Source organism: Erpetoichthys calabaricus, chromosome 3 (assembly GCF_900747795.2).
Source record: "Erpetoichthys calabaricus chromosome 3, fErpCal1.3, whole genome shotgun sequence".
Classification (NCBI taxonomy): domain Eukaryota; kingdom Metazoa; phylum Chordata; class Cladistia; order Polypteriformes; family Polypteridae; genus Erpetoichthys; species Erpetoichthys calabaricus.
Genome location: NC_041396.2, coordinates 163,770,411 through 163,786,074, shown reverse-complemented (window position 1 = coordinate 163,786,074; position 15,664 = coordinate 163,770,411). Strand labels below are relative to the sequence as shown.

At 35.8% G+C, this 15,664-nt stretch overlaps 1 protein-coding gene across 4 annotated transcripts in view; it reads right to left on the bottom strand.

The window, feature by feature from the left end:
• The window catches only part of snx14 (sorting nexin 14), a 187,031-nt gene that overhangs the window by 93,725 nt on the left and 77,642 nt on the right, over window positions 1-15,664 (bottom strand). For all 4 annotated transcript variants that reach the window (XM_051925277.1, XM_051925278.1, XM_028797482.2 and 1 more), the window contains exons 13-15: window positions 8,248-8,403; window positions 5,948-6,072; window positions 4,742-4,800 (exon numbers count right to left, since the gene is read on the bottom strand). In XM_051925277.1, the coding sequence (XP_051781237.1) occupies window positions 4,742-4,800; window positions 5,948-6,072; window positions 8,248-8,403 (340 nt within the window). The remainder of the gene's footprint in view (window positions 1-4,741; window positions 4,801-5,947; window positions 6,073-8,247; window positions 8,404-15,664) is intronic.

Sequence of the window (15,664 nt, the reverse complement as noted above, 5' to 3'; positions counted from 1 at the left end):
ACTCTAATTAAGCTGCAGAAACATCTCAAGGATGATCAGGGGAAACAGGATGCACCTGAACTCAATTTTGAGCTTCATGGCAAAGGCTGTGAATACTTATGTACATGTGATTTCTCAATTTTTTTATTTTTAATAAATTTGCAAAAATCTCAAGTAAACGTTTTTCACATTGTCATTATGGGGTGTTGTGTGTAGAATTCTGAGGAAAAAAATTAATTTAATCCATTTTGGAATAAGGCTGTAACATAACAAAATGTGGAAAAAGTGATGCGCTGTGAATACTTTCCAGATGCACTGTATTTTATATATATATGAATAATATAATATTCATATATATTCATTAAAATGGTGAAAACATTTCTTGGATATTCTGGTTCATGTTGACTTGATAGCAACATGAAGTTCTTGCAGATTTTTCAGTTACACATTTATTCTGTGGATGTCCCGTACCACCATATCCCATATGTGCCCTATTCAACTGAAATCTAAAGAGTGTCCAGGTCACTGCACTGGAATACATTTAAATTATTATTATAATTCCCAAGAAGGACATAGCAATTAACAACTGGGTCAGGGAACACTTATACAAAGAATTTAAAGTATTACTTTAGTTACGTTGGGGTTTGAGACACTAGTAAATTAAACATCGATTTCAGGATAAAGTTTATGACATTCTACTTTAAAGACAAAATAAACTACAAGATTAAAGTCAAAATTTCAACTTTACTCTAGACATAGACCTTTCTTTTTTTTCCCCAGACGATGGGCTGTGACTTGCCTTTTAATAGTAACTTTGATATCTAACCAGGTCTTTTTTATTTCAGGCACTGTGACACTTTCTGAACTTGAACTTTGAAGTGCCTCAGCCATGGTATACCAGTCCATCAATTTCCTTTTGTTGTTTATACCACTGTTTAAACCACCAAAAAGTAAGTTTTTTCTTGACTCCACTTCAATGAGCAGGACCTCCACTTCACATTTAATGAAATTCTTTTTTTTTTTTTTTAAACACGTGCTTTTTTTTATTATTGTTTTTTAACAAAACAATGAACGTAAGGGGCTATTAATACTGATTTACATATTCAAATAGGCAAAATTCTGGGAGGAGTTGGGGTGGGGCTGTAGGCGCATGCATGTGCTTTAAAATTCACGTTAATTGGGATTAATAAAGGGGAAGTGCAAGGAAACTTGTTTATGCAGAGTTTTATGTGTCTGAATCTTTTTGTGCATACGCACAGTTGTAGTTTAGTCCATATGCCATGTTTTATTGTGAATTCTATGCACAGTGTTATACAGCCCTGATCTCAAACTAATAGAGCACCTTTGGGATGTGGTGGAACAGAAGATTTGCATCAATGGATGTGTAGCCGACAAACCTGCAGCAACTGCATGATGCTAATTTTTCAATATGGACCTAAATTCCCGAGGTATCTTTCCAGCATCTTGTTGAATTTATGCCAAGTAGAATTATGCTAGTTCTTAAGGCAAAAGGGGGTCCAACCGCGTACTAGGAAGGTGTACCTAATAAAGTGGCTAATGGGTGTATGTACTGAGTTTCAGCCACATGACAGGTTCTTTGGAGTGGTAAGCTATGTGAATTAATAAGCATGTACACCTACTGTAGGACAAAGTAGGCATTGCTTATTCTGCCAAACTTTAGTGGTACACCAGGCCTGTTAAGAAAGAAGATTCAAGAAGGATGCAGGCATCCAGCTGCTCAAAACCCCCACTTGCATTCCAAACTAGGTGACTGAATTGCAGCCTGAACCAGAATCTCCATGGACTTCATCAAATAACAAAAGTGCAAATCAGACATGATGTGACATCTTGCCAGAGGCCTCTCTGTAGACATCTTGTGCCAGAAGGAGCAAAATGAACTGAAGCAAGGATAAAGACCTATAATTCAAGGAATGACAACTAAGATGGTCAGAGGAACCCATCTATTAGAAGACACTGGTCTGGTAAGTGGATGTGAGTTTAATCCAATCAGGAGAAGGTACTGTAAAATGATTTAGTTGTGCCAAGATAAAGTAGAACTTTAAATACCAGTAAACAGCCAGCTTATATGTTTGTCTGTGTTCAGTCTTATATTTCAACATAAATATGCAGTTATCATATTTCTATAATCCTTGCGTTTATCAATACATTGTATTATTCTGTTTCTTAAAACGAGTGTTTCAGTAACCTTGGTCAATGTGCATACACTGCCACTATCCAGTTATTTGTTTAGACATTCTGTCTAAAAGGAAGATTACTGTTGGAAATTTTGAAGTAAAATAAAAAGTGTGCAAGGCTGTCTATTTAAATTAAAGCTTTTTACAATATCAAACAAATTCTGTGATATTTCACCACAGGCAATTACAATTCACATCAACAAATACCACTGCATAAATAGCTATATTACACCAGAACAATAGAAAATTTCAGACGAGAACAAGCCATTCAGGCCAATAATGCTGTCCATCCTAATCATCTAGATTGCTCAAAATAACATCAAGTCGAAATTTGAAGGTCCCTAAAGTTCTACTCACCACCACACTTCTCGAAAATAAATTCCATGGGTGAAGACCTTCTAACATATGTGCAAAATCTGGGTTAAACAGGTTTTCAAACACGTCCCTATGTCCTTGTTAAAGAATTTATTTTAAAGTAAAGGCTGGGATCTACAGTACTAATTCTTTTCATAATTTTAAACACTTGAATCATGTCATGTATTAATCTCTGTTTGCTTAAACTAAAAGGGTTCAACTCCTTCAACTTCTCCTCATAGCTCATACCTCTTCTGTTTCAGAATCAGCCTAGTCACTTTCTCATCTGGAGATTCTCTTAGTGTTGCTATATCTTTATTATACAAGAACAAAACTTCATACAGTAGTCAAGGTGAGAACTTAATGATGCGCTACATAATTTAGCCATAATCTCTCTTGACCTGAACTCCACCAAGTGGTGCACACTGTTTTGATGTAGACAGTGATGAGTCCACAATGACTCCTAGGTCTTTAACATTAGGTGTACTTTCAAGTTTCAGACGTCTCACTGTATATTCAAATTTAACAATTTCTATTTCCTATGTGTAATACCTTACATTTACTTAAACTTCATCTTCCAAAAATCTGCTAAAACCTGTTTGCTGTCCAAGGCATTCTATAACAATTTAGTTGATTCTGCATTATCTGCTTTTCCACCAAGTTTGGTATTATCTGCAAATTTAAACAACTTATTAATTCATTTTTTTTACCCAGACCGTTTACATATATACTGTATGCATATATACTGTGTGTGTATATATATATATATATATATATATATATATATATATATATATATATATATATATATATATAAATAAACAAATTGCAGAGGACCAATTATTTATCCAGCTACAAACTGAGCCTTGAGTTCCAAATTGTTTTAGTTTGATCACAAACCTTTCATGTGGTATTTTATCAAAAGACTTCTGAAATAACATTATATGCACATTTCTTATCAATGGAATACACTTATTTTTATGAACAAAAAATGACTTGCTGGTAAATAAGTAATATAATATCAAAGATGACATTTTTATTGGATGTAATTTATAATGGTATAGCTAAATGTTAAAATGCAGATGACTGTTTTAATATTCAAAAACATCACACTAGTTAACCTACAGTATGTTTTATTGCTAATTTAAGATACAATCAGCAGCCTTTTTACTTATTATTACATAGGAGTTAAAAAACTTAAGTTTATTTGATGTAAACTAAAATTTTGTTGGGAAATGAACCAAACACTTCTACCACATCTGTTCATAAAGGTAACATTTTATCTCTTAGCTGTAAATTTCCCTTATGCCTATATTACATCTGGAATAGACAATGTAGGTATATTATACAGAATATCACTACAAATATTGCAGATTGCAGTTACTTTCATAGATGGTTGGATTTAAAATATTGCCTTTTGTGTTATTTACCACATAAATATTCTTATCAAGACTTGCATGCAATAGCAGCACTACAGATTTAAGTGGCCGCCTGAATCAGTGTCTGTTGGGAAATTAAGTCTTGTATCCTATACAATTTAAGCTAATGATTTACAATTGGTAAAATCCTAATTTTAAATATACAGCATCAACTCAGAGACATCTAATTAAATACAAATTAATTTCTCGGAAAGGTGATTATTGTTGTGTATATACCCCTGAATATTGTGAACACAAAGTTGATTTTTTCATAAAACCATTAATATTTGTTCATATTACATTACATATTACAACAGAACTGCACCTGGGTTAAACATACTTGCAAGTTTCTTTTTTTTTTTTTTTAGTTTTATTGCAGTTATAGTTACACCCTTACATCATTCCATCGTTATGAACTAGTTATAATCCACACAAAAGTGAACTTTTAGACCATTTTGTCTATATGTAGGATGTCTACTGGGTAAAAAATGTATTGTATATACACACTAATATTTCCATTAGAATCTGTTTATATGAAAAACAACATTTTTCAAAAACAATGCAAGATACTTGTTTTTTTACTATGCATTAAACATAAAAACAATTTTATTTATGTATATATGAAAGAAGGACAATATACAGCACAACACAGCCATGGTGCCTACATTTTATAAACTTATAAAGCTTTTTCACTACTAATAGTACTCATCAATGTACAACATAAAAATATGGATGTTTTCTGACATTTTTTTCAAAGGACATTTATTGAAGATTTATGAAAGTATAGCTACATACCGACTAAGCCTTGAGTTACGTGCAGGGGATTCTGCTCCTCTCAAAAGATGTCGAAAATACTAAAACCAAACAAAAAACAGCTAAAGAAGTGTAATTTTAGAATATTTATGCTTTTTAAAAATATTTTTTTGCATCTCATATTGACAATGCCAGAATATGTGAACAGAATTTTAAAGAAAGAAAAAGTTTTCATTAGTTCAGTGTATAAATTAGGGCACTGTGACTGCAGGTTTTTGTTCCAACCAGCTTCTGTTTTTTATTGGACTCCTGGGCTAATTAAGTGAACTGTTATTTCCCATGTTCTGTGTTTTGGGAACAATCTAGAAATTAGATACAATGAAGAGGAAAATTTGCACAGAGAAAGGGTAAAATATAATGAAACAAACAAAAAAGAGTTAAGCAATTAAATCTATAACAAAAGTAGAAATTTTTCTAAATGTCTTATAAATGTAAAAATCATGCTGCTGTGCTTTTCTGAATGCAAAATAAGAGAAAATAATACCAGCTAATTAAATGAGATCATTGTTATCAGGTGTTGTCACGGATTATGAATCTGGTTGGAACAAAAACCTGCAGCCACAATGGGTTCCTACAACCGAGTCGGAGAACCCCTGCATTAGGGCAAACTAATTAAATTCTTTTCTTGATGTCTGATAGATGATGTATTCCCTTTTACAAACATATTTTGCATCCTAAAAGAAATCCACCTATTTTAAGAATTCACATTTATTATTATGATATGGCTGCTGTAGGCTGCCATTTTTCCCATAAGCAGTATATAAAACTGGTATGAACCTTGTACAGGATGAGAATCCAGTGGTGTGCATATGCACAAAGGAACGCATGCGCACTTACATACAACAAGCCAGTTTAGAAAAAGCCAATAAACTGAGCGTCAACATCTTTGTGATGTGGAATGAACCAGAAAACCGCAGAGGAGTGCAACACAAACATTGGGTGAACATTCAAACTCCACACAGAGCTATCAGAATGGTACTTGAAACCACACTCCAGGAGCTGTGAAGAAGCAATGTGAACCAATGCATCACTTCTTCATTTGACACTTACCCTAAGTCATGGTAAAATGATTAAAATAAATATATGCATTAATATAGTTTTTAACATAACTGGTTAACAATTGTAACAGCTTTCAAAACAGCTTTTTTGTCTGTTTCGAATTTGTAATACATTGATATTAATGATTACCTCATCACTGTGGCAAAACATTGGTGTGAATACATTTTCAAGCAGGGATAGAACATGTTCATAAGCTTCAAATAAACAGCGCATAGTCTGAAGTTTTACAACACTGCAGTAGGGCCCTTCTGCAACTGAAGAGAAGAAAAACATTTAATTACCAGTCCAGTGTCATATTACATTTTAAATGAAAAAAAAATTTCTGCAGCTTTGTATACGAAAGATGTCAACTGGTCACCAAATGGTGGAGAATTGATTCAGGCAATTAAAATATTAGCCTGACAAGCCTAGAAAACAACATAGACAGGCCAAGCTCCTGGGAATGCCCAATGGACATTCATGCTTCTACACCACTTCTCAAAACTTCAGGAGTTCAATAGTGGTTGCTGCTGAAAGTACCTGTAGCCAAAAAACGCTTAGTGCATGTTATGGACTCAGTGGTCATTACCACACATAAGGAATCTGTCAAGTTAAAAAAAATAAATCTTTCTATGCAATGTTAGCAAATGATTGTAAAAGAGTGTTAGAGCCACAGAGGAAAAATAAATTAGCGACACACTGAAAAAAACAAGGTCTATTGCGTGATTAAAGTCAATATTTGATATGTATGATGATGTGTATTTTAAACAATTAGCTGTTTTTGAATTTCCAATGGGGGGAAGTAAACCATAACAAATATTGAGAAAAGCACTGTTAGTTATTAGGCTTTACAAATTGCGGGATCTGAGAAAGGCCACAGGGTTTAATATGAAACGTACCAGTGGGCTAAAAAGGTAGAACATGTGGTAGTGGATGATGCTAAGGCCCACTTGCAGAGGCAGTGAAGTCATACAGAATGAGTTTCATGTTGCTTTCAAAAAGGCTGTTATAAACATTCAATGATTCTAGAAAGGTCACTTTTAGACTTGCAACAAAAACACTTCTGGTTTTAGGTACAACTGTGAAACAACACAATAGACACCAGTCTAGATGCTCCTGTTGCAGTTCCTAGTGTCCCTGTAAGAATTTTCTATGCTTTTTATATGTGGCAGCACAACTGCCACTACCTCTGAACATTCTATATGGCCTTCCTGAATAGCGAGTTGAATGCCCAGTGACTTCTCGAAGACACATTTTCCCCCCAATGTAAGTGCCATCAAGGATGGACTGGCAGACCGACTGGGATGGAGGGTGGATCCTTGCTCAGCCGGGAGGCCTAACCTAGCTGGGATGAGACTTGATTACTGTCCTAGTTAGGGTAAAGGTTTAATGGAAAGACTAGGGGAGGTTGTTTATTTAGACCTGGAATTGTATGTATTAGCATTGTGACAGAGATTTGGGGCTCAGTGGCGCTCCTTTGGGGTCACACCAACTGTCTCCTATTCCCATGCACCGTCTGTGTAGGTATCCTTGCCTGCTTCTCATGTAACAATAGAACAAGATCTATCACCACTTGGTGGTGTTCTTATTCTTGCACTATTATGTATAGTACTCCAGCATAAATAATGGTGTGATTTTTCCTCTGATCTCAATGGTACTGTTCAGGCATCTTCACTTGCTTACTGTTTCAGTGTTATGTAAGCAGAAAAGATGTTTGGTAAGCTATTTATGAAATAAATAGTTGCCTATATTGACACTATCTCTTAAAATGAGCATATTGAAGCATAATGTGCTTCACAAAAGATTCAAAACAAAAACAAAACCTTTGTGAATCTTTTATAGAATGGGCTTTGAAAAAGAATGATTTTCAGAGTTTAGGATTTTCTTTTGCCTCTAAAACTCAAAACACAAAAAATGGGCACCACCATGTTTTATAACATGAACATGATGATGTCACATGTGTCATACTGATGCACTCCAACACATTGGGAAATACAGAATAGCAACAACCATGTCAAACAATGGCAGAAAATAAACAAAAACAAAGAGGACATATTAATAAAACATGAAAGCAAAAACAAAATCATGAAAAATATTGCTAGTTAGTCTTCATAGTATTAGTACAATTACACACAATAATTCAAGAAAAATAAACTGTGTTGTCATAGTTAGTACAGAGATAAATATAAAAAAGGTGACAGTTTAGCAAAGAACATTATCTCTCCTGACACCAGATGAATATTGCATAAAATGCTGGAAATTTACTGGAATTAACATACAAAGATGTCACTTCAAAATTCATATGATTAATTGTCAAAAAAGCACACAATGAAATTTGAATTGTTCAAAAAATCTAAAAATGTGTTTTTTATTAAATAAAAAAAGTAGAATATATTAATAAAAGCTAAACAACAAACATGATTATAATTACTATTAACAAATGCACTTACTATTTCTTATTTCTTCTACAATGAAAGGATCAAAACGAATTTTGTCAATGCTCTCATCCAGACAGTATGTTGTATATATTTTTTTCACCTCCTCATGAAGATTCATCATTTCTGAATCTGTCAGCTCAGGACACAAAATCTTGTCATTGAACTCCTCTACAAGAAAAAATAATTATGTTTTGTGCTGCTGTTTCACAGAGAAGAGACTGAACTGCAAATTTATAAAATCAATCAAACATTCATTAATTTTCCAAAACTCTTTATTCCAGTATAGTGCTAATGGAATGTCTCCAGGCAGCAATGGGGGCAAAACAAGAAATAACCCTAGATGGAGACCATTCTCTCTGGTGCTCACAATCACACAGAGCAATCATAGGGTCAACAATCAACCAAATATGGTTAATTTTGGGATGTCTGAGGTGGCCAGATTGCATAGAGAAAGCCCCCACAATTACTAGAAGAACAATTCTAACATCATTTTGGCTATGCCATTCTAAAAATAATTAATCAAACAAGTAAAAGATCATAAGTACAATCAAAAAGTTAATATACTCGCACAACATCTTTGTTGGACTTTGTAAATAACAGTAACAATAAACTCACCAAATATTTCTATGTACCTGTATAACTTATTTGATTTCAAGTTGACAAAGCCAAAACTGAGCCAGTTTGTATCACAATTATGAATCACGATCCTTTCAGACATTTTCTGTTTATTTGCATAATTCATTAAATCCATTCCAGAATTGCAGGGAGCCAAAGGCTATGCATGTGAAATTAGAAGCAAGGAAAAGCAGGAAGCAACCCTGGATGGAATAGCAAACCTTCTTGGGACACTCAACTTCTTTCTCTCACCCTATTTAAATTAACAATTAACCCAACATGCAGGATTTTGGAATGTGGAATGAAAAGGGATAATTGAAACTATAATTTTCACAGAACACCCATGAAAGACACTGAGAGAATATGCAAAACCCATAACTAAGTAATAATTCAAAACTAAATTATATAGACTTGTAAAAAAAGAGCATCTACCACTGTTGGAATCTGTCATAACAACATTAATAAATCAGCTAAATGCACATATGCTTATTAACTAATTAAATCTATATATACAGTATATAATTCACTAAGTCCATGGCAAGCAAGACGCACGCAAGACCGAGCCCCGCCCACCAACAATTCACTAAGCAGCCGACCATGGCACACGCACTACAGAGCCAACAATTCGCGCGAGAGCGAAAGCATTTGCCAAGAATGTTTTATTAATCAAGAACGAAAGTCGGAGGTTTGAAGAAGATCACATACCGTCGTAGTTCCAACCATAAACGATGCCGACTGGCGATCCAGCGGCGTTATTCCCATGATCCACCAGGCAGCCATTACTCCCACTGGCATGCCTCCGCATAAAGTCAAACTTGAAATTGGTTCAGTCGTCATGCTTCTCAAAAACCTCATGCCAGCAAGAAGTCTCTGTAAAGGCACTAGACTGACTGTTCTCAGCATTCACCGCAATGTACTGGAGTGTAAAACAATCGCAGCTCCTACCTCACAAACTGTCCATATTCCCCGGATTTCCCTGACCCCATCAGATTCAAATTTGCCTTTTACTTTTACACGCAGACAATTTCCCGTTAGATTGGCCTTTGCAATGACAATTAATAAGGCACAGGGACAAATTTTCAAAAAGATATGCCTGTATCTGCCAAAACCAGTTTTCAGTCACGGACAATTGTATGTTGTTCTTTCCAGAGTTCCATCTTTTCATTCACTTACAGCACACAGGTGCGCGTGCGCGAGAGAGACACACACACACAGGCGAGAGAGAGAGAGAGACAGACAGACAGACACACACACACACAGGTGCGCGTGAGAGAGAGAGAGAGAGACACACACACACAGGCACGTGACAGAGAGAGAGACACACACACACACAGGCGTGTGAGAGAGACACACACACAGGTGCGCAAGAGAGAGAAAGACACACACACACACAGGCCCTAGAGAGAGAGAGAGAATCCCTGACCCCATCAGATTCAAATTTGCTTTTTACGTTTGCACGCAGACAATTTCCTGTTAGATTGGCCTTTACAATGACAATTAATAAGGCACAGGGACACACTTTCAAAATGATATGCCTGTATCTGCCAAACCCAGTTTTCAGTCATGGACAGTTGTATGTTGCTCTCTCCAGAGTTCCATCTTTTCATTCAATTATAGTCGTATCCTCAAACCCACCCCATTTGGACAACTGTGTCTTTCAGGAAGTGTTTACCCATCAATAAATAATTATGCAGTTAGTTTTAAAAATTTTAGGTAACTTCTAATTAACTACCAAGTTCTAAAGAATGATTTATGAATTACAATTTTTCCAAACTGCATTTTCTGTGGAATGCAAGCCACAAATGACATGTAACACATTGTTGTTTTTACATAGAAATGGAGCACAGAGTATTTCACAGCAGAAGCATTTATTATGCAAAGCAATCAACAATATTAGCAGGAAAGTCAGTAGTAAATAGCAACTTAAGATTAACTGAAAATCAGTTTGTTTGAATTTAAGAAAACAAACATGGTGACATTTAGATTCCCAGTCTTGTCTTAGTTTTCCAAAAAAAAAAAGGAAGGCAAAAAGCATTTTATTTCAGTTCAAAAGTAAATTTAAAATATTACAGAAGAGCTTCAGATCCTCCGTGACCCTGCTCAGGATGATGTGGGTTAGGAAATGAATGGATGGCTATTATTGAATAAAGAAGATGAAATTATTTGATGATAGTCAAATGTACAGTGAAGCTAAAAAAATTTTGAAATGTAATTACTAGGAAATATGTTAACAAGCATCCTCCAACAGAGGGGCTGAGCATAATGCTGCAATGCTGTATTACAAAAAAGTAATTACTGAAAGAAATATGATCAAATACATTTCATATTTAGATTAAGCTGGTCAGAAAAATGACATGTATTTTAAATTAATTTTCATGGTGAGAAACAGCAAATAACAGTGTGATTTTGTTTAATACCTTATATATTACTTATTTATATACAGTTTATCCTTATAACCCTGTGCTGAATAATGCATGTTCAATAAATGGATAAACTGACAGAATGTGAAAAACATTCCATAAGTAAGAGTACAAGAGAGTAGGGGCTGTCATGCAAATGTCAATACACAAATGTCCTGTAAAAAATTTCTTCTTAAAATTGAATCACATTAGGTGAACCTGTCTGGTAAGAACATTCTAAGTGACTTTTCTACCCTACCATTCACTTCACTTGCTAAAGAATGAATGGAAAACATACCACTGGGAATCAAGTAGTATCTGCAAGTGGGAGAATTTGGACATAACATTCCTGCCCAATTTCAACAAGTTTTAAATAACAGTTGTAGATGCCGCAAGGGCTGGATGGGCATCCTGACCAGAAGAAAACCCGGAAGGGCCGGAAAGGGTGGACGGCCAGCCCATTAAAAAGGAAAGATATCGCTGGAGGTCTTTTATTCTTTAAATCGCTAGATGGCAGCAGCCCTGGTTCTCGGTGCTCTGTGTGAAGTCAGCAGGGCATGCCAGGAAATGTAGTCCGGCAAGGCAGCCATGCAGGGGTCACGGAGTGATGCAAGAGGGCGCGGCAGGGAAACAAGCTCCCTACTATGGTGATGGACTTCTGTGTGACCCAGAAGTACTTTGATCGGGCATTTGCCCTGGCACAGGAAGTACTCCTGGCTCTATAATAAAAGGGACCGCAGTCCCTTATCCAGGCGAGTCGGAGCTGAGTGGTAGAGAGGCAACACTTGACTGGAGATGGGCAGTGCGGTGGTGAGAGTTATTATAGGAAGAGAGAAACCAGTGATTTGTGTTTATGTAGCACGTTTTGGAGGTATCCTCTTTAATAAAATCCCTGTGTGCGTCCAGGTGTCCGTGTGTGTGTGTGTCTTCTGGTGAAGTGCGCATGCGCGGGGCACGGTGCGATGCGCGATATTACTGTCAGAGAAAGTTACAGGCGTTTTACGGAAATACAAACCAGTATTACTGCGAGAGGAAATTAAATGTACACAATACAGTGATGCATATTACAGCCACATACAAGCCAGTATTACTGTCAGAAAAAATTAAAGGCATATTACCGACGCACACGCCTTTATTACCACCAGAGAAAATTAAAGGCATATTACGGACATGCAAGCCAGCGGATGTACAAGACAGTACCTGTATTACTGTCACTGAAAATTAAAGACACACAATACACGGCGGCAGCCCACGAAGAACGGTCAGCACAGCAAGTAAACATCAACAAAAGAAAGGCAGAAAGACAAAGAAAAATACGACCAACAAACAGAATGAGGTCAAGGTCCCTTGCCATTTAATATAGACTGTTCCTACTAATGTTTATGCACTACTGTTCTAGCGCCTGTTATTGTAATGGGCTTAATGACTAGTTGATAATAAAAACCTTCCTTTATTTATATCCGGGACTGTGCTTGTGTGTTCGTGTCAGGGTTTGGGCTGGCTGAAGCCCGGGTGTCTTTACACAGTCAATGCTTGAAGTTGCATTTTGCAGTTGCTTTGAATTTGAACATTTTAAAACCAGATTAAAGCATTTCATCTTCATCAAAAATTAACACATAACACCACTAGAGAAAGTTCAGAGGCAGGGCTGCCAGACACATGAATGAGTAGCCAAAAAAGAACACAGAAAACAGGAAAGGAAGACAAATGAAGATGCAATGAAAGTTTAATTTAGTAGGTCTCCTAAGCAGTGCTACATCCTTTTCACAATGTTGACTTTTCAGTGCATAGAGGGGGGTTTCCCTTGAGTTCTGATCACACTGATATAGGTTCTGAGGTTAGGGATTTGCACTGGCAATCGGAAGATTGCCGGTTTGAATCTCGTAAATGCCAATAGGGACTCTGCTCTGTTGGGCCCTTGAGCAAGGCCCTTAACCTGCAATTGCTGAGCACTTTGAGTAGTGAGAAAAGCGCTATATAAATGCAAAGAAATATTACATTGTATCGAAGAGAGGGGTGGGGAAAATGGGTCCCCTTTGGAATTCCAATCGCACTCATACACCTACATTTTATCAAAGAGAACAGGTCCAGACCGTGAGCTATCAGTATACAACCATTTATATCGAGATTCAAGCCGTTTAATTAAATAGTCCTGATTCGCCATAAAAAAAGCCAGACATTTTCTAGATTTTCTGTTTAGCCTGATGGACAGAGGGCCTTAACCCAAAAAGGAGCCTGACATTTGGCGACTTTATACAGAGAAAAGTAACTAGGCTGATTCTGGGACTAAGAAGTATCAGCTATGGGGGTAGACTGAAGGAGTTAAACCTTTGAGATTAACAGGGTATATGACTGAAGTGTTTAAAATTATTGAAAGAATTAGTACAGCAGATCCCAGTAAATAAATTCTGCAACAAGAACATGGGGACATAGTTAGAGATTTGTTAAGGGCAGACTTCGCACAAACGTTAGAAAGTTTTTCTTCACGCAGAGAACCATAGATATATGGAAAAATTACCAGGTAGTGTGGCGGACAGTACATCTTTAGGGATCTTTCAAATCTTGACTAGACGTTACTTTGGACAGTCTCAGTGAATAGGATGGATGAGCTTGTTGGGCTGAATAGCCTGTTCTTATCACAATATTTGTAACGTTCTTATGTTCTAAAAAAAATTCAAAGCATATTGAGATCTTACTTATTTCTGTCACATTTCTCTGAATGCTCGAAGTGAAAATACACAGGGAAAGAATGGACAGTCTGATGTCACAATGTCTGCAGCCTATAAATGAAGCATTAACAATTTATTTCTGAGCAAGATAATATGGCTTAAACTATTTTATCTGTTGAATGTGTACAAAATACTTGAATATGACTGAACAGTGATTGTATGGAGAAGGATAAGAGGTCATGGCTTTTGAACATTCCCAGCTGTGTTCATAAATGTATGGGATAAGCTTACAGCTTACTGGAAAACTGTAGAACCACTTCTGTGAAATACACTTTGGCCTGCAAGACTAGCAAGATAGTTAAAAAAAACTAATATTATTTATATTATATCTTTATAAACAAAGTGCTATCTGATGTGAAACTATTTTGCTGTGTATTCCCAACAGGCATTTTAGTGCTTATTAGCTGCTGCTTATAACTGCTGTAAACTGAGATTATCCTTGTTTAAAAGTGGTATGAAAAATTTTATTGGTTTTATATAGTACGCTTATAGATCAGTCTTCCTTGCACCTCAGCTACAGATTTAGATTCAGTGTATGCCATAAAGGTGAACATGTAATAAGAAACCAACCAGTTGTCCTTGATCACTGAAACTTCTTTTAGTATAAAACACGGACACTGCACCATATACAGTATATACCCTCACTCAAACTTTGATTTGTCCTTGCAAATGCATGTGTGTCTGGGCTGTGAAAGAGTTAAATGCTCTCTCTTCTTACACCGTCTACACCTTTTGTGTGTTATAGCCTGTAAATTACAGCATTGAAGTGAAATAATGAATTGATCCCAGAAAAATGTAGCAAAAGCAGAAAAGACATGATTAGTTATAAACTTATGAATGAAATACTGGCTATGATGTTAAAGTAGATATATTTTACAGCTATTCTTAGTATAATACATGTGTACAACAGAGTGTATCTATGTTAATGTGTTCCAAAAATTGTTTTAATAATCTATATTCAATTTTACTGTTAAAACATTGTGATTAAGCAGTCCTTATATCTTTGTGTCAGTTGGAATAATCTTTGGATATGTGGTTTTCAGTACTAATCACGACTTAACATTTTATTAAACTTAAATACAGGTGAACCCTTAGATTTTGTAACTATTATAACCTTTCTTTAGCATCATAACCTCTACCAACCCCTTCATATGGCTGCTGCACAGACCTGCACATATTTTTAGTAGGTATTTTGGTCCATTCCACTTTGCAGAATTTTTTCAGATAATTTACATTTCTGTGATTTCTTGCATGAATATCTTGCTTAAGATCACACCAAAGCATTCTGAGAGCTTAGATCAGACCTATGACTTAGCCTTTCTAAAATGTAGAATTCCCTCTGTTTAAAAAATATTATCTTTCATTTACTTCTGTGTTTGGTCTAATATTGTACTGCATGACCCAGCTCTTTTAAACCTCAGATAATGGACAAATGCTCTGATATTCTCTTGTACAATTTCCTGACACAACATGGATTTCTTTGATCCTAAAGGACAGAACACAAGTTTAACTTATTCTGCTGAAACCCATTTATGCCCGGACAGGAAAGCAGCCCTATAGTGCTTGCTCCACAACAAAGACAGGGTGACATTTTGATGATGGGAAGTAGTATTTTGCTTTCTGCAAACATAATTCTGTGTATATTTACCAAAAAAGCTAATTTTGTCTTATCTGTCTAAAAACATT